This window comes from Lipophrys pholis, assembly GCF_963383615.2.
Source record: "Lipophrys pholis genome assembly, chromosome: 4".
Lineage (NCBI taxonomy): Eukaryota > Metazoa > Chordata > Actinopteri > Blenniiformes > Blenniidae > Lipophrys > Lipophrys pholis.
Window position 1 is genome coordinate 9,165,383 of NC_137637.1, and position 24,678 is coordinate 9,190,060.

General features: G+C 44.0%; 1 protein-coding gene across 1 annotated transcript in view; it reads left to right on the forward strand.

Moving 5' to 3' along the window:
- The window catches only part of LOC308108980 (solute carrier family 41 member 3-like), a gene marked incomplete at both ends in the record, with an annotated part of 84,873 nt that overhangs the window by 54,355 nt on the left and 5,840 nt on the right, over nucleotides 1-24,678 (forward strand). The window contains 7 exon segments of the mRNA XM_080462311.1: nucleotides 9,490-9,561; nucleotides 15,604-15,748; nucleotides 15,832-15,978; nucleotides 18,228-18,372; nucleotides 18,441-18,520; nucleotides 22,663-22,797; nucleotides 23,584-23,732. Of these exon segments, the coding sequence (XP_080318437.1) occupies nucleotides 9,490-9,561; nucleotides 15,604-15,748; nucleotides 15,832-15,978; nucleotides 18,228-18,372; nucleotides 18,441-18,520; nucleotides 22,663-22,797; nucleotides 23,584-23,732 (873 nt within the window).

The following is a 24,678-nucleotide window of genomic DNA, read 5'->3' on the forward strand; positions in this document are numbered from 1 at the left end:
GCAGCTTTAATTATTATTATTATTATATATTCTTTTTCTTCTCCGTCTGGCTCATATTTGACCCCCTAAACACGCTCAAAAACTCACCAAATTTTGCGTGCTCGTTCAGACGGGGATAGAAGTTCACATATGTGAAAATGATCCCCCAGAGTCCAAAAATGGCTCTCTAGCGCCACCTAGAACATTAAACGGCCACCAAGGCCCGTAGGAATGTCGTAGAGACATCAAACGAAAACCCATGTGTTCGTCTCATCGAGACCTACGATTCACGCGCTCTAACTTATGACCTAAAACCAACAGGAAGTCCGCAATTTGCCTTTCAAAATAAAATTTTCGCCCAAATACCCTTTACGCAAACGCTATCTCCTCCTAGGGCGAAAGTCGCATCGGCTTGAGAATAGTATCAAAAAAAAGAGGAGATTGTCCTCTTCAAAAATTTAGAACAGATTGTTATTTAATGCTACGGTTTCATTTTTATGAGCCCTCAAAGTTTCCTAGCAAAATCACACCTCCTCCCTCCTCCTCCCTCCTCCCATCCAGATACATGGGAAAACCGAAATTTCACGTCAAAAACTGCCGTGACAGAACAGTCCGAACTACTATCAAATGTGGCTAAACCGTGCCTCGCAGACACAAACCGAGCACATCACAATCACCACAAGAACCTTACGAACACGATGATGTAGGAATTGTGGGGAAAATTCCATAAGAAAGGGCCTTTTTGACGAGTAAGAACCGTGCTGTCTGATTTTTTTTCACCCACGATTTAACATTGAGCCTGATGGAGGAAAATCCCGCGTTTGAGTCAAACTCCGACTCCTACAGTCCAAAGTTTACGCGTGACTGATTCCAAACCCACACAGACTGAAAGAGGACAAAAATTCCTCTCAAGAAATGATATTTTTATCCACATAGCTGCCCGACAACTATGGATTCAGAGGACTTGTTTCCAAAATATTTTCCGAAAATCATTCGGCTCTCACTCTGATCACATGCACTGATTGCTGCACCTGGCCAGGCCAGTCTGTGTAATCTAACACCAAGGATGATGTCACAGCTTCCGGCATGTTCCCTCAGTCTAACCAAGGATTGCGCAATACCATGACAGTGCTTGACTATGAGCTGACCTGCTATCAATGGCTATATAATGGAGCTACCATTATTGTACTAATGTGTGCTTTGTGGAGGAGCTAACATGCTAGTGGGCACTGTGACATAATGCTAATGCTTTCTAATGCTTTCTAATGCTAATGCTAGGGCTGTTAGCTTAACTGGTTAGCATCTCAGATTAGACCAGATTTCGGGTCAAGAACACCTGGGGGGGTATCGTGTGTTCTTTTGTGGTACATCACAGGTCTAAGCATGCTACTTAGCATGCTAACAAAGTTTTGTTCGATTGAGCTGAAATTTGGTGTGTGGCCTAATGGGGGCGCTACGAGTACGTATCACTAGCTAATTAGCTGGATCCCGCCAACTTTTGACCACGCCTTAGGGTTAGCATCCTAACAAAGTTTGTCCGACTGACCTGAAATTTTATGGGTGGCCTAATGGGGGCGCTACGGTTACGGATCACTAGCTAATTACCTGGTTCCCGCCAACTTTTGACCACGCCTTAGGGTTAGCATCCTAACAAAGTTTGTCCGATTCAGCTGATTTTTGGGGGGTGGCTTGATGTGGTCGCTAGGATCACCGATCACTAGCTTACGAGTCAGAGATGTCCGACGGGCCGGCGTCCGGCAAGGGTCGAGGTCCCGACCAACGCTGCTTGCAGCTTTTATTAGGGACCGAGCCTACCGGCAAGGTCCCTATTGTGTTTTGAACGCAACCGAAAAACAATGGCTGGGCCCCCGCAGGGGGCCCAGCCAAGCCCAGGGCCAAGAGTAAGTGCCCCAGCATGAAAGGCCTCGCCCCCGCAGGGGGCGAGGCCTTCAGACCTGGCAATTTCATATTGTTTTTGTAATGTTTCTTCTTCTTATTATTATTATTAGGGACCGAGCCTACCGGCAAGGTCCCTATTGTGTTTCGAACGCAGCCGAGAAAAAAGGCTGGGCCCCCGCAGGGGGCCCAGCCAAGCCCAGGGCCAAGAGTAAGTGCCACAGCATGAAAGGTGGTGCCGGGCCCCCGCAGGGGGCCCGGCACCACAGACCTGGCATTTCATATTGTTTTTGTAATGTTTCTTATTATTATTATTATTCTTTTTTCCTCGTCGGGCACATATTTGACCCCCTAAACACGCTCAAAAACTCACCAAATTTTACATGCTCGTTCAGACGGGGATAGAAGTTCACATATGTGAAAATGATCCCCCAGAGTCCAAAAATGGCTCTCTAGCGCCACCTAGAAGCACTAAATCGGCCACCACGGCCGGTAGGAATGTCGTAGAGAGATCAAACAAAAACTCATTTGTTCGTCTCATCGAGACCTACGACTCACGCGCTCTAACTTTTGAGCTAAATCCAACAGGAAGTCCGCAATTTGCCTTTCAAAATAAGATTTTTGCCCAAAAAGGCCTTTACGCAAACGCTATCTCCTCCTAGGGCGAAATTCGCATCGGCTTGAAAACAGTATCAAAACAAAGAGGAGATTGTCCTCTTCAAAAATTTAGAACAAATTTTTCATTAGTCCTCCGGTTTTGTTTTTATGAGCCCTCAAAGTTTTTTACGCAGAATCACGCCTCCTCCCTCCTCCCATCCAGATACATGGGAAAACGCAAATTTCACCTCCAAAACTGCCGTGACAGAACAGTCCGAACTACTATCAAATGTTTCTAAACCGTGCCTCGCAGACACAAACCGAGCACATCACAATCACCAGAAGAACCTTACGAACACGATGATGTAGAAATTGTGGGGATAATTCCATAAGAAAGGGCCTTTTTGACGAGAAAGAAACATGCTGTCTGATTTTTTTTCACCCACGATTTAACATTGAGTCTGATGGAGCAAAATCCCGCGTTTGCGTCAAACTAGGACTACCACAGTCTAAAGTTTACGTGTGACTGATTCCAAACCCACACAGACTGAAAGAGGACAAAAATTCCTCTCAAGAAATGATCTTTTTATCCACATAGCTGCCCGACAAGTATGGATTCTGAGCAGTTGTTTCCAAAATATTTTGGGAAAATCCTCTGCCTCTCCCTCTGTCGACATGCAGTAATTAACAGCCGCACCTGGCCAGGCCTGGCTGTGTAATCTAACACCAAGGATGATGTCACAGCTTCCGGAATGTTCCGTCAGTCTCCCCCAGCATTGTCTATGAGCTGACCTGCTATCAATGGCTATATAATGGAGCTACCATTAGTGTACTAATGTGTGCTTTGTGGAGGAGCTAACATGCTAGTGGGAACTGTGACATAATGCTAATGCTTTCTAATGCTTTCTAATGCTAATGCTAGGCCTGTTAGCTTAGCTGGTTAGCATTTGAGATTAGACCAGATTTCGGGTCAACAACACCTGGCGGGGTTATCAGTGTGATTTTCATTTACATCACAGGTCTAAGCATGCTACCTAGCATGCTAACAAAGTTTTGTTCGATTGAGCTGAAATTTGGTGTGTGGCCTAATGGGGTAGCTACGGTTACGTATCACTAGCTAATTAGCTGGTTCCCGCCAACTTTTGACCACGCCTTAGGGTTAGCATCCTAAAAAAGTTTGTCCGACTGACCTGAAATTTGGTGTGTGGCCTAATGGGGGCGCTACGGTTACGGATCACTAGCTAATTGGCTGGTTCCCGCCATCTTTTGACCACGCCTTAGGGTTAGCATCCTAACAAAGTTTGTTCGATTGACCTGAAATTTGGTTTGTAGCCTTATGGGGGCACCGGGGTTACGGAGGCCATAATAGGGGCAAGTCCGACGGGCCGGCGTCCGGCAAGGGTCGAGGTCCCGACCAACGCTGCTTGCAGCTTTAATTATATATTCTTTTTCTTCTCCGTCTGGCTCATATTTGACCCCCTAAACACGCTCAAAAACTCACCAAATTTTGCATGCTCGTTCAGACGGGGATAGAAGTTCACATATGTGAAAATGATCCCCCAGAGTCCAAAAATGGCTCTCTAGCGCCACCTAGAACATTAAACGGCCACCAAGGCCCGTAGGAATGTCGTAGAGACATCAAACGAAAACCCATGTGTTCGTCTCATCGAGACCTACGATTCACGCGCTCTAACTTATGACCTAAAACCAACAGGAAGTCCGCAATTTGCCTTTCAAAATAAAATTTTCGCCCAAATACCCTTTACGCAAACGCTATCTCCTCCTAGGGCGAAAGTCGCATCGGCTTGAGAATAGTATCAAAAAAAAGAGGAGATTGTCCTCTTCAAAAATTTAGAACAGATTGTTATTTAATGCTACGGTTTCATTTTTATGAGCCCTCAAAGTTTCCTAGCAGAATCACGCCTCCTCCCTCCTCCTCCCTCCTCCCATCCAGATACATGGGAAAACTGAAATGTCACCTCAAAAACTGCCGTCACAGAACAGTCCGAACTACTATCAAATGTGGCCAAACCGTGCCTCGCAGACACAAACCGAGCACATCACAATCACCAGAAGAACCTTACGAACACGATGATGTAAGAATTGTGGGGGAAATCCCATATTAAAGGGCCTTTTTGACGAATAAGAAACATGCTGTCTGATTTTTTTTCACCCACGATTTAACATTGAGCCTGATGGAGGAAAATCCCGGGTTTGCGTCAAACTCCGACTCCCACAGTCTAAAGTTTACGCGTTACTGATTCCAAACCCACACAGACTGAAAGAGGACAAAAATTCCTCTCAAGAAATGATATTTTTATCCACATAGCTGCCCGACAAGTATGGATTCTGAGCAGTTGTTTCCAAAAGATTTTCGGAAAATCGTCTGCCTCTCACTCTGATCACATGCACTCATTTCCAGCCGCACCTGGCCAGGCCTGGCTGTGTAATCTAACACCAAGGATGATGTCACAGCTTCCGGAATGTTCCGTCAGTCTCCCCCAGCATTGTCTATGAGCTGACCTGTATAATGAAGCTACCATGTGTGCTTTGTGGAGGAGCTAACATGCTAGTGGGCACTGTGACATAATGCTAATGCTTTCTAATGCTTTCTAATGCTAATGCTAGGCCTGTTAGCTTCACTGGTTAGCATTTGAGATTACACCAGATTTCGGGTCAACAACACCTGGGGGGTTAACCTTTGTTCTTTTCAGGTACATCACAGGTCTAAGCATGCTACTTAGCATGCTAACAACGTTTTGTTCGATTGAGCTGAAATTTGGTGTGTGACCTAATGGGGGCGCTACGAGTACGTATCACTAGCTAATTAGCTGGATTCCGCCAACTTTTGACCACGCCTTAGGGTTAGCATCCTAACAAACTTTGTCCGACTGACCTTAAATTTGGTGTGTGGCCTTATGGGGGCACTACGGTTATGGATCACTAGCTAATTAGCTGGTTCCCGCCAACTTTTGACCACGCCATATGGTTAGCATCCAAACAAAGTTTGTCCGATTTAGCTGATTTTTGGGGGGGGGCTTTATGTGGTCGCTACGATTAACCATCACTAGCTTACGGGTCAGGTCTAAGCATGCTACTTAGCATGCTAACAAAGTTTTATTCGAATGAGCTGAAATTTGGGGGGTGTAACAATGGGGGCGCTAGGAGTACGTATCACTAGCTAATTAGCTGGATCCCGCCAACTTTTGACCACGCCTTAGGGTTAGCATCCGAACAAAGTTTGTCCGACTGACCTGAAATTTGGTGTGTGGCCTAATGGGGGCGCTACGGTTACGGATCACTAGCTAATTAGCTGGATCCCGCCAACTTTTGACCACGCCTTAGGGTTAGCATCCTAACAAAGTTTGTTCGATTGACCTGAAATTTGGTGTGTGGCCTTATGGGGGGCACCGGGGTTCCAGAGGCCATAATAGGGGCAAGTCCGACGGGCCGTCGTCCGGCAAGGGTCGAGGTCCCGACCAACGCTGCTTGCAGCTTTAATTATTATTATTATTATTAACCAGCGATGCACCGATACCGCTTTTTTTCTAAAACGAGTAATGTATGAGTACTTGCGTTTGAGTACTCACCGATACCGATACCGAGTACTTAGGCCAATACGCACATTTATTTTTTTCCAAAGATGTTATTTGAACAGCATTCCTACATTGTGATGTACTGACATTCAAAATAGTTTTTTTTATGTCACTGCCACATATACTGTAAGAAAACATTTCAATAAAACTTTTGCTATCAGAGAGAGTGTGAGTGTGTGTGTGTGTGTGTGTGTGTGTGTTTGTGCGCGCTCGGTAGAACAGATCAAACAGGCTGCTGAAGCCAGTTTAAGTAGCAGCAGCTCCATTTCAGTCCACTGTTGAAAGCAGCAAGCCTCAAACCGTCATTTTCGACGGTCAATTTCCAAAGAGACGGTCGACAAAATAGTGCAGGGCACTCCTCATTGCCCGCCGCTCCTCACTGGCCGCTCCTCACTGCCCGCTCCTCATTACCCGCCTGTGCCTTGCAGTGAAGTGCTGTAAACTGCAGGCTGCCGTAAAGCGGTATCGGGTGTCGTGGTATCAGTGGCAGTTTTATGAGTACAAGTACAAGTACTCATCCCTGGTATCGAACTGATACCCAATACTGGTATCGGTATTGGTGCATCCCTATTAGTAACTCTTAAAACTTTTTCTTTATGGGGAAACATGTTTTTGAGGGCCTAAAAGTATATAACTTTTTGCAACACTTTGCTCAGTCATCAGGCCCGGCAAGAAATTTGAGAATTTGGAATCACACATGTGACTGGCAAAATGGCTCAAAGGCGCCACCTGGAAAATTGGAAAAACCACAGAATCCCCAGAAGCCGATTCACCTAGAGCTACGAAAGTCAGCACACATATATAACACCCCAAGATGCACAAAAAAGTCTCCTACACACATACCAAAAACTCAACAGGAAGTGCGCAGTTTTTAAATATATATTTGATTTTGGTAGATTTTGGACCAAATTTAATTTTCCACAGAGAACTAGTCTAGAGAGAACTAATTACTAGGGGGTAATTCCAAATGAACTAAAAATTGGTGGTCATGGTGATAGAATAGAAATTGGTGAGTAAAGTGTATCAAAATGGCACCATAATATCTGAGGGTGTGGCCAAAAACGGACGTTTCACCACGAAACAGTGAATGTAGTGTAAAAACAGGAAGTGGCATGTAAAAGGCCTTAACATTGCTTGATCGGTGTCAAACTTGACAAATTGCATCAGAGACCGGCCCTCATCACAACCATATGATTACTATTACGTGTATGACATTTGGGGATGTGGCAATGGCAGCTACATCACAATGACGACCATCAGTCATAGCGCCAACTGCTGGAAACAGGAAGTGGGGTGTACATGCTCGGATCTGGCTCAAACTTCACACGTTGTATGAGAGTCCATGTCTGATCACAATCAAAAGTCAGTTCTAGCCATTGGGCATAGTGCCATGGTTGTTGCTATGTGCTGGCTTTAGCTATGTTCATCTGCATATCCAGCAAGTTCTTTATGGCACTTTGTGTATTATTGTGATGTTTACTTGTGTACCAGAGTTTTGTATCTGTGTAACATCTCTTGTTTTTAGTTTCACTCTGTTTAACTGTTTGACTTATGGCGCTTTTCCATTAATTCCTTCTCAGCTTTACTCGCTATTGACACTTTTCCACTACGTGGTAGTCCTCACTACCAGGTACTGTGGTAACTGCGCTGCCAAGGTTCAGAGTGAGCTAAGGCGAGTAGAAAATGTGATGTCAGCAGAGAGCAGGCCGCTGACTAGCCGGCGCATCACGACACAGATGAGTCAGAAGGCGGCTCATTCAACCCGCCATTTTCTAAACCGATCACAAGAAAATCGCTCACAAACAGAGATAGATGCACAAAAATAAACCCCGTGGAGCAGCGACGATGTGCAGGTGTTTTTTGTCTGGTGGCCGACCAGAGGATTCAGAGGGAGCTCCACGGAGCGACCTGCTACGAGTATCGGGAGGTTTCTGAGCCGCAGAGTTTTGGATTAACTGGTTTCTCTGTTAACTTGAGCGTCCACTTTTTACAGCAGATGTTAAAAACCCAACCAGAATCGGTAGCTGTCCTGGCGAATGTTGTTTAACTGCATTTCCTTTAAAGTTTAAAGTATCGCACCATTTGTCTTATTTTAACATCAGCTACTGCTAACGGCTGGTGTCAGAAGTCACCAGTTAACAGGGGCACCAGTGACACAGTTAAGAGACGGTTAAGCACGATTGTAACAATCCACATTTTGTAATAGTATTACGAAATATATAAAAATATATTCAATTTAATTTATTATTTTTTGATGATATCCAATGCTCGTTCACGCCACATTATACAGGTACACAACGGGGAAAAGCTCTGATGACTCCGCTCATGCCGTGGCGTTACTATATTTTTAATGGAAAAACGACCAAGGCTGAGTCGAGTAGTGGCGAAGTGAGTAGAGTCGAGTCGAGTAAGGCTTAGTAGGAGCTAGTGGAAAAGTACCATTAGCTACAAGAAGTCATTAAAAGAGCAATGCTGCTCGCTTTCCTGGTTCTGAAAAAGGTTTGGCTGACTGTTTAATATATGTTAACACTGCTGTAGTACAACACATAAGCCTCAGTCCCACCGCCTGTTTGTGCTGCGACGGAATGTGGCAAAATGTTTTCATGCGGCTCGACTGACAAAAGTTGAGGATGGTACGGAAAAAACCATAATCACTGGTTACATTTTGCGTCACCCCTCCGTTGAGGTACCTATCACTGAGGAAAGGGTCTCATAAGGAGGACCGACAACTTAGCCGTCTGCTGATTGGTAATGACGATCGTCACTCTCAACTTGCCCACAATATCGAAATATTTCATCCGTAAACCCTCCCGTTCACATACACTGCTTTCCGCTCACTGGTTGTTTTGTTAACTCAGTTTATTGAAACCTTGGCCCACTTTACAGCACCGCGGTCTTTAAACAATGTGCGGACGCTCCTCTCAGTAACAGGAGAGGAGGACATTCAGCGGGAGCTGGACGCTGCTGTTCACAATGACAAAGTGTTAGCTGGATCATAGAGAAAGGAGGCTCAAGGCTTTACTCGGACGGTAGTCCACTGCCGACCGCTTCTGCGTTCTTCGCCCAACACATACCCGCGTTGTTCACAATCCCACCAACATTTTAACCGTACTGTTTGCAGTGGGACCGTGCAACAGAGTTGGGTCTGGGTGTGCTTTGCCGTACCTTACCCTCCCGCCCTGCCCCGCTCCGGTACGTACTCAGTCGGAGTACTGCAATTAGCGAACAGAACACCCGTTCAAAGCTGCTTGCACCTTTAATCTATAATTTGCTTCATTGGCATGAATAGTGACAAAAACTGAATAAGTGGAGCTAAAACTATTATTTCATAAAAACACAGGTGTAGCAAGGAAAGCTGATGATGGAGAAAATGTGATGATGGAGGAGAAGTGATCATGTAGGATATGTGATGCATCCACAGGCCAACACGGGTCAGATGGATGAGTCCCAGCAGCAGTGGAGGATGGTGCTCTGCAATCTGGCTCTGATTCAGGTGACGACGCTGCCGCCTGCTCAGCCTATTAATAACACACTCCATCACTTGGCTCTGACTCCGCTGGCACAACGACAGATTTAATTGGAAACACTCCGCAGCAGCGATACGATCAGATTCCCTCTCAAAACACATCACAGGAGGTAACATGCTTTCAAAGCTTGAGCATGATAAAATATTGGGGCATAAATTCAAGAGATCGTGTTCATTCTTTAATTGCATGCTGATGCACACTAGTTGTATTTGAGTGTAACATCTTCCCACAGCCCTCAAACTGTGAGTGTAAAATTGATAAAAGATGATGGATAGTGCTCCAACAATATCATAATAATGTTAAAATTCTTAAAAAATAGTGTCAAGTATTAGTAAGTGTCAAAAATGTATTGTCATTATTTTGTAGCCTCACTGCCTTCCTAAAAGGCTATAATGTTGCACCAACTTGCTTTGGAGACCATATTTAGACAATATTTCAAGTGAAAAGACATCGGTTTGTCATTTTTGTTTAAGAAAAGTCTTGTGTTTACAGTGTTTTGACAACGATGTCCGTTTCCACGGAAATGTTAGAAACGCTGAAAATGATGCAGTTAGCATGCCGGGCCACGAGTTGGTGCTGTTGTTTGTTGTTGTAATGAAACCACACACATGCACACAAAGAACCACACGCTATAAACATTAACAATGACGAGTACACAGACATTCGTATGGACAGATGACGTTAGATTGTTATTACAGGTGACTGCGCTACCTTTGATATTTTTTGAGGTTCCAGTGGGGAAGGCTCCAGAGCAGTAGTGCCCTGCCGCCCTCTCCTGGGACTCCGACTTGCTCATCCACATCCCCAATTTTAATGCACCACACAGCACCTTAGATAACACCAAGTCACAGGATTGGGGAATGTTGCTCGTCAGGGATCGGGAAACATTTAAAAAGGGAGGGATGGTGACCATCACTTTTCTCGTGTGGCCCAGCTCTCTCCCTGGCCGGGACACAGTAATAGGACTTACGGTGGGGCTGGCTGCTGCTCGGTGGGTTCCGCCAGGCACCCTTCTGGGCTTCTGCTTTGGGGCGGGTCGCGGCCCCCTTGCCTTGCTCCTTCACTCCAACTCCTGACAAGACCCACGAACATGCAGAATCCCCCCAGAACTCACTGGGTATAGTTGGAAAACACTGGTTATCTGTATCTGTAATTTTGGTGGAGTTCTGGTGCCATTGTAGACCTAACACTTACAGGTACATCTCAAACAATTAGAATATCATGAAAATGTTCAATATTTTTTGTCACTCATTTCAGAAAGTCAAACCCATATATGATATAGGCTCATGACACATAGCTTACAGATAGTAAAAACCCAAAATTCAGTGTCTCAGAAATTTTTTATATTACATAAGATCAAGAAAATTTTGGGATTTTAAACAAAAATGAAAGACTTCTGAAAAGTATGTTCATTTCTAGGCACTCAATACTTAGTTGGGCTCCTTTTGCATGAATTACTGCGTCAATGCGGCGTGTCATGGAGGCCATCAACCTGTGTCACTGCTCAGGCGTAATGGAAGCCCAGGTTGCTTTGATAGCCGCCTTCAGGTCATCTGCATTGTTAGTCTGGTGTCTCTCACCTTCCTCTTGACAATAGCCCAGAGCTTCTCTATGGGGTTCAGGTCAGGCCAGTTTGCTGGCCAATCAAGCACAGTAACACCATGGTCATTGAACCAGCTTTTGTACCTTTGGCAGTGTGGGCAGGTGCCAAGTCCTGCTGGAAAATGAAATCAGCATCTCCATAAAGCTTGTCAGCAGAAGGAAGCATGAAGTGCTCTAAAGTTTCCTGGTCGATGGCTGCGTTGAGTGTGGACTTCAGAAAACCCAGTGGAGCGACACCAGCAGATGATATGGCAGCTCAAATCATTCACCCACTCTTCCTCCAGACTCTGGGACCTTGATTTCCAAATGATATGCAAAATGTACTTTCATCTGAAAAAAGGACTTTGGACCACTGAGCAACAGTCCAGTTCCTTTTCTCCACAGCCCAGGTAAGACGCTCCTGACGTAGTCTCTTGTTCAGGATTGGATTGACACCAGGAATGCGACATTTGTGTCCTGTCTAGGATTGGTCTGTGCGTAGTGGCTCTTGATGTTCTGACTCCAGCCTCAGTCCACTCCGTGTGAAGCTCCTCCAAATTCTTAAATGCATTTTGCTTGACGATCCTCTTAAGGCTGCGGAACCTTTTCCTACCACACTTTTTCCTTCCACTCAACTTTCTATGAACATGCTTGGATACAACACTCTGAACAAGCAGCTTCTATAGCAATGACCTTTAGTGGCTTACTCTCCCAAGGGGGGCTTTTCCACCGGAAAGAACCAGGTGCTAGTTCAGAGCCAGGGCCAGCCTTAGCACCAGTTCTTTGTCTTTCCACTGCCAAAGCCCCAGCCAAACAGGGGCGAAACTGGTGCTACGCTGGCCCCACATCGTTGCTGGGCCAGAGAGGAGCCAGACTGGGACCCGACACGTCATCAGCTGGGGGCGGAGTTATCTCTGGACTCATCACCACCTAAAAGGCGGAAGCGGGCTGTACCGGCTTTCTGAAAACTACAGCGAACACGGAGCCCTAGAGTGGTTATAGAGAAAGAAAAAAGAAAATACGCAAGGGAACGATATAATAAGTCGCTTCCTGAAGTTAATAATACGAGGGAACGGGATTATTTAATCCGCGTTCGCGGAACCGCGGCTCTCGAGAGCGCTGCCGCACTCCTCCGGTGTCAGTCAGCTATGTCGGATATAATTTAGAAGCAGTTTTTCATTGTCGTTTATTTTTCACGCTTTTCATGGTAACATTATTATAACTAACGTCACGTCCAGGTCTTGTTTCGCGTTCTGACCGCAGGCTGAGGAGCTGTGCGGCTGCATTGCGTTCCACTCCGAGACGCTCCGATATTATTTTCTAACCCACAGAACTTCTTTATAATAAATACTTTTGGTTCATCAGCAACTAAAAAACAAACTACATACTGATGTAAATGAAAGCTTGGATTTTATAGGCATAAAATGAGCCTTTTAACGGCTTCATGTGAAAGAGAACTTTAATCAGTGTGTTTACGGAGGTTACCATTGGAAACAGCTTTTATAGCTTCGTTCTATCATTCTACATCTCCATTCCTCTCTAATGTTGAAGCATTTGATTCAGACACACCCAGAAATAAAGTGAAAGGAGCAGAAATTCACAATGTAATGCCCAAATGTTGAAAAATAAGCCCCAAACTCATACACGCGTTATTTCTTTCCCTCTATGTCCACTCCGGGGCTCTGGACTAAAACAAGACGGACGTGAAAAAACACCAATAGAGACAAGAAGAGACGCAATGTTTTCTTGCTCTTTGGTCTGCATCTGAGGTTCAGGCCAAACTAGATGGAGTGATCCGGACTAAGCCGATGAATACAGTGTGTCTTCTTGTACCTGGATAAGTGCTGTCAGCGCGCAATTGTTGAAATCAGTGACGTATCACGTTTTGGAGTGATGCAATGACGTGGCTCCCACTGGGCTCCGTTCACGGTGGAACTAGAACCTGGTTCTTTTTGGTGGAAAAGCCCTGCAAGGATGTCAATGACTGTCTTCTGGACATTTGTCAAGTCAGCAGTCTTCCCCATGATTGTGTAGCCTACTGACCCACACTGAGAGACCATTAAAAGCACGGGTCTCAAGCTCGCGGACTGCAGGCCAATTGCGGCCCTCAGGACAATAATTTGTGGCCCCTACCTTGATATGAAAGTATAATATTAGTGTGGCCCGCCATCGATGTTGCCACTCAGCCAGCTCCCCCCGCCAACTACGGCAAGTATAATAAGAAAGGTGACTGCCACTGTATGCAAAAAATGCCTTAAGTTTGACAAAGTTATGTCTGTTATTGTGAAATGCATCAACTAAATTAGTTCCAGGGACTTAAAGCACAGGAGGTTCCATGCTTCTTTTGAGGAATATGAACGGATCAAACTCACAACCTCATTGGCTTTGTAGAAAGACATGTAATAGGAAGAACTCAAGAAGGTGAACTTATCATTTGTGGCTGCTGTAAGCCACAAAGGCTTTTCTTTTAATACTAAAACTAACATGAACACTATGGCAGGAGCAGACTACACACACACAACCCTCTTCACTCCTGGTTGCCAACTTACAACTAATAAACTAAACTAAACTAGATAAACTAACTAACTACATGGACTAAGCAACAAAAATACAACACAACACAATCATTACCAACACGACAAACCTAATATAACTCCCAATAATTACATCTAAAACACGGTGAACAGAAACTCCCATAATGCATTGCAGCGATCAGCTCTGTGAGGCTACATATTATTAAAACGGGGGAAATATACGGGAGATCGGGGTTTTTCGAACCATGAGTGTGAGTAATGTGGCTTTCAATGTCGTTTAGTTGTGTAAGTCACTGTTATTCAGGATTAATAGGATATTTACCACTCTCTGTGGCTGTGAGCATCAGCATGAAGCATCGTTCCTCCACACTTTGTACACGCTGGTGGTTTTGCTGAATGGATTTATTGAAATATTACACTCCACAGCTTCGGACGGCAGCGGATCCGGCTGCAATGAGTTGCGGCCGCAATTCCATGTTCTTCACGCCACTATTGTTGTGTAATGACGTTACATCCTTGTGTTGTTCACGACCCCGCCTACATTTTACCGCACTCTGTCATGGGACCACGCAACACAGCTGGTCTCAGTGAGCTTTGCCTTACCGTACCGTACCGTCCGGCTCACCGTGCTCAGGGATGTAGTGCAGTGGGACCGAGGCTCAAGGAGAGGGACCAAAGAGTCGCATGAGGCTCTGGAGCTGCGGGTTGCAGACCCCTGTTCAAGACATTCTGAGGGTCTCAACTGCTTTCTCTCTCAAGCCAAATGTGGCTCAGATATGTGAGAGGAAGCGCTGCCAAGTCTCTGGCAACAAAGAGTAGGCAAGAGAAACCATGTTCAGAAGAACCGTTCATGATCTTCATTCAATGTTCCATACATATTCAGGACACTTCATGTTCAGAAGAAATCATTAAAACCGTTAATAATGATGTTTGAGGATTTTTTGTACAACTTTTTTTGTGGAATCCCTGCCTAGGGTTAGGGTTTAGCCCAGCCTCACCCAGACTGCCTCCAGCGGCCCCCAGGTCAATTGAGTTTGGGACCCCTGATTTAAAGGCTCAGGAAATCTTTGCAGGTGTTTTGAGTTCATTAGCTGATTAGGGTGTGACACCATGACTTCCCAAAACTGAACTTTTACACAATATTCAAATTTTCCATAATTATCAACATTTCAAGAAATAAAGGCTTGAAATATTTCATTCTATGTGTCATGAGCCTATATCATATATGGGTTTGACTTTCTGAAATGAGTGACAAATAATATTGAGCATTTTCGTGATATTCAAATTTTTTGAGTTGTACCTGACATGTACCCCCCCACCCAAACCCCTTCACCAATGGCGCTCACTGATTCTCCAAAAGCTTGGAGAGATGGAAATGTGAAACTGAGGTGTCAGAAAAAAGAAAAGGTTTGATCGATGATTGATCGATCTTTTTTTTGAAGCGTTCACTATATCCAAAATATATTCAAAAACTTTATATAACCATTATTTTGTCTGGTTTTTTTGTGTTTATTAAAATTTTGCATATTTTCATAATAAACGTCCATCTTTAAATTACATTAAACTGCATTGGGCCATCCATGAGGGGGGAAAAGCTTTTTTCTTTTTTTCCCATTATGTACTTTCTAAATTTATCCCACAAATACCATGCAACCAGTAATGAAGGATCACTGCACTCACTTGAAGCTTTTATTGATTTGTTTCTTAACTTAAAATAAAGATGAAATAAAAGATAAATGAGAGTATTTCCCTCAAGCTTTATTCATTACTTCCCAGTTTGATTGTTCACCTCTCTCTAGGGGTACATGACAAAAAAACAATATTTTTTCTTCACGAAATTCATCGTCTTAGTTGGTCTAAGCTGTTTTTTTTCTGTTCTGTTCTGTGCCTCAGGTCCAGGCCACCGTGGTTGGCTTTTTGGCGGCGGTGGTGGCGGTTGTCCTGGGGGGTTTGACCTCAGGGAGGGTGGACGTGCTCCAAGCAGCCGTCCTGTTTGCCAGCAGTCTGACCACAGCCTTCATTGCCGCTCTAACTCTGGGTGAGAGACGCACACGACTACATGAGGTCACATGACTGAGCCGCCTGTGCATCTTACACGTCTGTCCTCCTGTGCTGGTTCAGGTGTGGTGACGGTGGCAGTCATCATTGGCTCCAGGAAGGTGGGCATCAACCCGGACAATGTGGCCACACCCATTGCTGCCAGTCTGGGAGACCTGATCACCCTGTCGCTGCTGGCTGGGGTCAGCAGCTTCTTCTTCTGTTATCGAGGTAGAGGTCACAGAGGTCCATGGTTTTAGGCAGAAATTGGTGTTTTGGGTGACCAAAATTCATTTTGTTGGCGTTGGGTGGGTGGGGGGGGGGGGGAGTAAATATATTACTCTGCTTCTTCAGAGTAATATATTTGCTTTTCTCATGTCATTATTAAGGGACCGATAGATCATAGGTCAATTTCACCCGTGTGGATTCTGCAGACATAATTCCTCAGCATCTTGGAAAGGAAAATCCTCCTCTCTGCTTTAATATTTGAACGCATCAGGATGAGTCAGAGAATTATGAACCAATCAGAGGCCACCTTTCAAAAGGTGTAGACCACATGGTATCAATTGACCAATCTCGTTGCTCGTCACTGGGCGTAACACAAACCAGAAGTCAGTTACGAGTTGTGTACACGAGCCGACAATTCGCTATATTTCGGCGAAAAAAGAGGAATTCAGGCAAAATTAAATGGTGACAAGTAGTGCGGTCATTATACACATATTTTAGACGGCTTTGAGCGACATGGCCGCTAATTTTTTGGCGGTCTTTTCCCAAATTTACCATCCAAATGACGGCTAGACGGCTCGCTGCCTAAAACCATGCAGCAGTCAAGTGTTTTGGAACCAAGTGTAAAACATAGATCAGGTTTATTTCAGTGAGATTGGAAACTTGATGGGATTCAAACCCATATTTTCTTCCCACAAGCTTCTGTAATAAACTTCTAGTTCAGAGGTCTGCAACTGTTGTCCTCTTTGCATCAAAATAACACGTTCAATGTTTAGAATGAAGAAAAACGGCTATCAAAGGTATAATTAGGACCCTATTGAATTTCCTCAGATTATTAGGGTCCGAGGACTGAAAGTAGAGGAGGACCCTATTGGATTTCCTCTCATTATTTTTATTCATAGGGTCCGAGCAGTGAAAGTGCCGAAGGAATCTATTACCTATAACCAAATTGTAAAGATTATTATTAAAGTCTGAGCACTGACAGTGCATAGGACCCTATTGAAAGGTATTATTATTAACATTATTATTATTATTAGTCAGCCCGAACAGATGCGTTTGAGGACCTTAGCATACATAACATTTTGTGAAACTTTGTACACTCGTCAGAGTATCCGGCAAAAATGTTGATGATTTGGGGAGTTACATATGTAATGGTAAATGGACTTCACTTATATAGCGCCTCTTCACAGCCCCAAAGCGCTTTACATGATTCATCACATTCACACTGCATGCAGGGCGCTGTCACTCTAATGAGCGCAGATTCAGTGTCTTGGCCAAGGACACTTTGGCATGTCGGCAGGCAGAGACGGGAATCAAACCTGCAACCTTCCGATTGACGACCTCTCTAGCAACCAAGCTATGCCGCCCCTATATGTGTCTTGTGAATTGACTCAACAGCACCACCTGCAAAATTGGAATGAGAATATCCCCAGAAACCCTTTTCACTGAGAGCTACGAAAATCAGCACACATATACTGAACAAAAATATAAACTCAACATTTCCATGAGCTGAACTCAAAGATCGAAGACTTTTTCTATGTATGCAAAAGGGCTATTTCTCTCAAATGTTCTTGACAGATTTGTCTAAATCTGTGTTAGTGAGCACTTCTCCTTTGCCGAGATGTTCCATTGTCAATGGAGCCAAGTGGGAGCCACGTCATTGCATCACTCCAAAATGTGATACGTCACTGATTTCACCAATGTCGCGCTGACAGCGCTCATACAGGAACGAGGAGATGGACTGTATTCATTGTTTTGTCCAGGTTGCTCCACCAGTCTGATGTCTAGTCTCGGATGCAGACTAAAGAGCGAGAAAACATTGCGTCTCCTCTTCACTCTATGGTTTTTTTTCACGTTCGTCTTGCTTTGACATTTGAGCATTTCATAGTGAATTTCTGCTTCTTTCACTCTATTTCTCGATGTGTCTGAATCAAATTATTTTAATTTTTTTTTCTCTATAACCACTCTAGGGCTCAGGGTTCACTGTAGTTTTCAGAAAGCCGGTTGAACCTCTCTTCTGCCTTGTAGGTAGCGATAACTCCAGAGATAACTCAGCCCCCACCTGATGACGTGTCTAGCTCCGCTCTGGCCAAGCAACGAAGTGGGGCCAGCGTAGCACCAGTTTAGCCCCTGATAGGCCGGGGCTTTGGAAGTGGAAAAACAAAGAACTGGTGCCAAGTCTGGCCCTGGCTCCGAACTAGCACCTGGTTCTTTCTGGTAGAAAAGCTCCTGGATGTTCTGTGTTGCCCCCACAGACACGTGGCTCCTCCCTGCAGTGGTCTGCAGCCTCTTCCTCCTCCTCATCCCAGTCTGGGTGGCGGTCGCCAGCCTGTCTCCACCGATCGGAGAGATCCTGAAGTCCGGCTGGCAGCCGGTCATTCTGGCCATGTCCATCAGCAGGTGAGTCCACCTGAGAGACGCTTCAGCAGAGTTCCCCCCCGACACTTCACAGTGTTCTCTCTATGCAGCATCAGCGGTCTCATCCTGGATAAAACCGTGCGCAATCCACACTTTGAAGGCATGGCCGTGTTCACTCCAGTCATCAATGGTTAGTCCACTGATCACTCAACACATAAAAATGCTAAGCTATAATTAAGAAAGTGAGCTGAATGAATATGATGACTTTGTCATTCATCATTGATAAACAGGTACAAAATTACTAGGAATTGCTGAATGACAAAATAAGGAAAAGCTCAAACGTGCTACAGATAAGCATGTGAAACAGCTAAAATGATGTGAAATTGCTAAAAATGGCTAAATAGGATGAAAAGGTTTGAGATTCCTCAAAACAACGAAAACAGCAAAAAATGAAAAGAGAAAAAAGTGGTTAAACTACTAAACCAACAAAAAAAGACATACATTTCTTAATACAGTTAGAATGGCTTAAACTGATAAAACCACATCGAGATGATTTAGGGGCCGTCCACACCAGCAAGACGGTGACCTTTGTCCGCGGAGCCAGGACCGGACCTACCTGGCTGTTCTCCCCCCGAGGAGGCCTGTCGGCCACCGCCATTCCGGCCTTCGGCGTCGCTGTCCCGTGTCCCGGAAGCGGAGCCGGGATCAGCCGCACCTCCCTTGGCACCCGCCCCTCCTCCCCTTCCGGGACACGGGACAGCGACGCCGGCTCGGCCAGTGCGGGGCCCGATCTGTCCTTTTATTAAAGTAACTTAAACCAAAAACCCACAGATCCTCAGCCTCTTTCATGCTCGTTTGCAGTCCCTGTGCTCCCGCCTGTCACCACGAGTGTCTGGGCAGCTCCTCCTTTATGGGCAGAGAGGTGAGGCAGCACACCTGATTCCCATCAGGGGCTTAATCACCTCTCTGCCACAGACATATAATGCTAAATTGGATAAAAAAGCTAAACAAATTGATTAAAACAACAGAAAGAAAAATGCTAATAAAATCACCCCCCAAAAATTGAAAAAGAAGCTGAAACTGATGAGGTGGTTTGAACGTTTAAACAACTGATTTGGTATGAATTGCTCAATATGTACAATTTTATATATATATATATATAAATAAACGCTAAAGACTAGCTTTATTCTCCCAACACATGGTCGAGATTGAGGACAGGCTTCCTGCTTTCTGATAACCACCCCAGGTCACTCACACACTCCCTCCACCTCTCTCTCTCTATCTATCTACACACGCACGCACACACGCACGCACACACACCAGGCTGTATATAGGCAGTTAGAATCTGTGTTTTATTTGTTTTCATTGTAAATAAATATAAAGTAATTCACAAAGCATCTGAAGCCCTAAGAGAGCTCCTCAGGTGGAAAACCGTTAAAAGTAGTGAGGAGGAGTTTTAAGAAGCCTAAAAGTTTCTTAAACAGACAAGATGACAGAAAGACAAAGAGAAAGGAAAGATGTTCTCTGTTTGTTTAACGACACGCTACCGGAATAATCATACAGGAATAATGTTTGTGGTCGACCTCATCAGGGATGAGCTAACAGCAATGCTCTTCTGTCCAATTTGGCTTTCTAGTTCTTTTTGTTTTTGGTATCCATTCCATTTGTTGTTTTCATCATTCTACCAAATCAAAACTCTTTTTATAAGAGCTCCACCAATCACAGGAAATGGTGACGCTGCGTCCACATCCACCATTAATATCATTATAATACATTAAGTGGTAAAAATAACCAGCGTGGACAGAAATGAAAACAATGATTAAATCAATACAATAATAGGTATGTGAACGAGGTAAATTCAATCATTTTTCAGCTGTGTACAAATTAAATTAGTTTCTCTGAGTTTCATCATCATGACATAAAATAATTTTCATGGTTCTACATTTTTAATATTTGATGGTTAATTTTACTCTCCATTCATTACAGGGATCACAGAGGCTTTTTTCTGTCTTCCTTCCTCTAACAACAGCTTTCAGCAGACTGCATCATGTGGAGCAACGGGGTCAACCACACCTCCTCACTAAGATAAAAGTTGCTGTCAACTCCTTGCAAAGAGTTTCTGTTAGACACTTCCTGAGTCACTTTTAAGCTAAGAATTCCTTGCTAGGAACTTTTAGGTTAAGATAGGAGCTCCCTGAGACGCTTGGTGAACCCGGGCACAGGTAGGAGGGTAGAAGGCCACAGTAAGCTGCTTTAGACCGTCACTTTCAGCCACAAGCTATCAAGGTGAGTGATTGAAGTGATTTCAGCTGGTCTGTCCTGTGCCTTCCTTCTTAACCACTGAGTTAGCTGAAGGGAACTAACCTCAACACTAACAGGATTGACGTGGAGAGGGAGGGATTAAAAGCTCTTCTCTTGTCTGTAACCATGATCCAGCTGCTGAGGTAGGAAATGTTAACCTGTGGAAAAACCTGCAGGTCTCCAACTTCCAAAAGATAGGAGACAGGAAAGATGTGAATACTTTAAACCCTGAAGTATCCTAGACATCCCAAGATGTCCAGTTAAAAAATAAAAAAGTATGTCAGTAAATGAAGACAATTTTAGCTAACTCAAGCTGTAAAGTCTGTTTTTTTTTTTTATTTTTGTTTGTTTACTACTTTCATCTTTGAGCCCGGTATCGATCTATGGATCTGACTTACTGTTTTTAGTTCAACAGATTTTCTTTACTTTGAATGCCTCAATTTAGTGTTTTACAATCTTTCTTTTGCCATATTAGTATATTCATTTATTTTGTTGGGATTTTTGAGCCACACTTTATTTATTAATAATTGTTAGAGGCTATTGTGGAAATTTACATTCATCTTGAGTGGGCCGGACTGATAAAATAGTCCAATAATAACATTTATTTTTAAGGTTTTACATTGTGGTGCAGAGAAGACGTGATCAAAATGTTTATATCATCACAGTACCAAACGATTTCTACAGAAAAGGACCACATTCCCAACTTGAATTCAGTTTCACAAATTATTTGACACTGAACTGAAAAAAAGTTTAGAAAGTCATTGTAACTCTCAAAAATACGAGACAGAATCTCTGCGGAGAAAAGGCACCAACTGACTCACAAATCTCCCCTTACTTTGAGAATCACTATTTTAATCTTAAAAATTATTTTAATGTTTTCAAGTGAAAAGTTGTCTAAAACAAAAACATAAAAATTATGCATTTTCACTTGGAATGTCATGTAAATGGGTCCTGACACTTTTAGATTGTGAAAGAAAACAAATCCATGCACAGGAAGAACAGTCGGGGATCAAACCATGGTGGGCTTGCTATGCGGCTCATGTGCGAACCACTTCACCACAGTGGAGCCTGGATATCGTCCAGTTTTGAGGAAATGTGGTTTGAGAGATTTGGACTTCGTTTGTTTCAACAGTGGAAATCTCTCATGAATGACATTTAATCTTTATAATTATCATAAATGCTATGAGTGAAGTAAAGTTCCCTCCTACCAGCAGTCATGGAGAATTTGTTTTCAGCAGATGAATCCATTGTTCATAATTCAGGCTGGAACACGACTGTTTAAAGGCGTTGACGCGCTGCAGACCCTCATGGTGGACTCGAGGTAGCATACCAAGTGGAGCGCCACAACAATAGTCTTTACATAAACCGCAAGCCTGATCAGAATGCAAACTATGCATCCACTGGCTCCTGTTTCCACCGTGCCGCTGTTGGCAGCGGCACTACCGAGAGGCTTTCTGCATGCGCTGGTTGTCTCATTACAGGAAGTGCATTAGCATTCCAATTCAGCTCCGCTCGCCTGGTTGACCAGACACTTTTGTTTAGTTCCGACGAGCCGCGCACTCTCGCAGCCTCTGATTAAACCATCCAGAGGGCCAAGCGCAGGAAACCACCACCACCCAAACACTGAATGGGGAAAAAAAAGAGTAAAAGAAACAAGTCACCCATGTATCAGAGATGACTACAGAGTGGATTTCAAGCAAATTACCCTTTGGGTGCTCAAGTGTTTTTCCAAGTTTGTTTACTCTGCCCAGATTGTTGTGTAACTCTCAGAGGAGGAAAGACCAACGGCGAAACTATTCCAAAGCCAAAGGAAGTCAAACACAATTAAACCATAATGAAATTCTATGAACAAAAAAGAACATTTTCACTATTATGGGAGTATTATTTTTTAATAAAATCATGTTGTCTGTCTTGAAAACGATCACACAACCCTTGTGCTGCTGTTGTTGGTTAAGTCTTTTTATCCACCTAATCCTGCTTTTATTAAATCATTTTCAGGGAACTGAACTGTGCTCTTCTATGTCCCCTCAGGTGTCGGTGGGAATCTTGTGGCCATCCAGGCCAGCAGGATGTCAACCTACCTTCACTTCTGGAGTGTTCCTGGAGCTCTGCCTCTCAACATGAAGGAAAGCTGCCCGGGACCCTGCACTGCCATCTGCTCCTCGGGTGAGGCGCTCAGGTGGAGATGTTTTTTAGCGCAATGAAAGCAGCTGAGGCTCCGTTTCAACAACAATGTTTCAAGTGAAAACGCGTTCACTTCACTTCAGAAAATATACACTTTTACACAACATTTGGAAAGCAACATTAGTTTACATGAAAAGGTCAGAAACACTGAAAACGAGCTTTCATGTTGGGCCACTAGTGGGTGCTTTTTGTCTTTGTAATGAAACCACAACCACACACACACACACACACACACACAAAGGATCTTAGATGTAAGTAATTAATATTCTAACATGTTTTATTCTTTTAATATTGGGATTAATTTTCCAAAACCCATGCTAGGATAATCTCCAGATTTCCTCACTGGAGATCTCTGGCACCCCCGAGGGGAGGCCCACACCACTGTTGTAAGTGAAGGTTAATCAGAGCTGAAAACAGTTAAAAAGTGGACATACTTTCATCAGAAACAACGGTCTAAATGTGTGTTTACAAGATGTGCTCATACTCATGTGGCAGCTTCAATGTAAACACCAACACATCATATGAAGTCACATCTTTCTAATGTGATTTGAATATCCGTTCACAAAACAGCTTTACTCAACAAAACATGTGTCCTCTGTTAATTCATACAACACTTCAGCAATAATGATGCTCTTCCTCTCACTCAAAAACACATTTACAATAAAAAGAAATTAGAAATCCCTTGTGAAGGTAACAGTTACACACTTAAAGGTTGAGATTTTGTCGATGGAAAGCTGTGATTTTTCTTTTCCCTCCAAGTATACTCAGATGTGAACTCCAAATCAGCTCGAGTGCTGGTCACCCTGGTGGTCCCGGGTCACCTCCTCTTCCTGTATGCCATCCACCTCCTGCAGAGGGGCCACACCTGCCTGACCCCCCCCTTCGTCCTCTGCTACCTATGTGCTGCTCTGCTTCAGGTGGGATGACTGGGATCAGCATCGTGCATTGTGGGCTAACCACTTTAGCTCAGATTAAATTACTACCTCTGTCACTTCTGATAAATGTGGCCCTGACCACCTCGGGAAGTGGTCTCAGTGAAAGCGCTTTGGTGCCTACACTCACCACTTGTGATCGGATAGCCTGAAGTGCATGTTAGGCCTCATTTACATGACAACCGTTCATGGTACTACACCTAATCTGTTAAAAAACAAGTTTGCATTTAGACTGCAGCAGCAGACATGCTGGGCCATGGGAGGGCACTCTTACATGGTTTTGTAATGAAACCACATAGATGTTTGTGCAGAGAACATCCATCCATCTTCTCCTGCTTATCCATTTCCGGGTCACAGGGGTGGCAGTCTGAGCACTGTCACCCAGATCACATTGCACCTATAAAGAACCTTTCCTGCAGGTGGTGAGCCCACGGGAAAGTGGCGCCTGGCGTGGGACATGAACCCACTACCTAGAGATTGTGAGTCTCATGCTCTACCAACTGAGCTAGCCGGGGGCGTGCAGAGAACAATACGCTATAAATGTGAACAAAATCGAAAGAACTCGACATTCATATTAGGCCTTGAGCCAGACCCCTAAAATCCACTGGTCAGTATCACTTATATGGAGTGAGACTAATTGTGATGTTTAGCAAGATAGAAGTCCATAGACATGGAAAAAAAATGTGATAGCCCTGCATATCTCGGCCTTCTAGGTGTTGTCACCATAAATGTCTTTTTTCTCTGTGTGGTTTCAATGAAAAATGTGAAAATCACTAAAAGTGGTTTAATGTTATGATCTATGCTCAATATAGTTGAAATATTTTACATGTGGCATGGTAATATATAAAGTAAATTAAATATATAACATTTTGGTGATTGTTTCTTGATATTGGTGAAATCCACTGCATCACCAATATCTGTGATATTTACT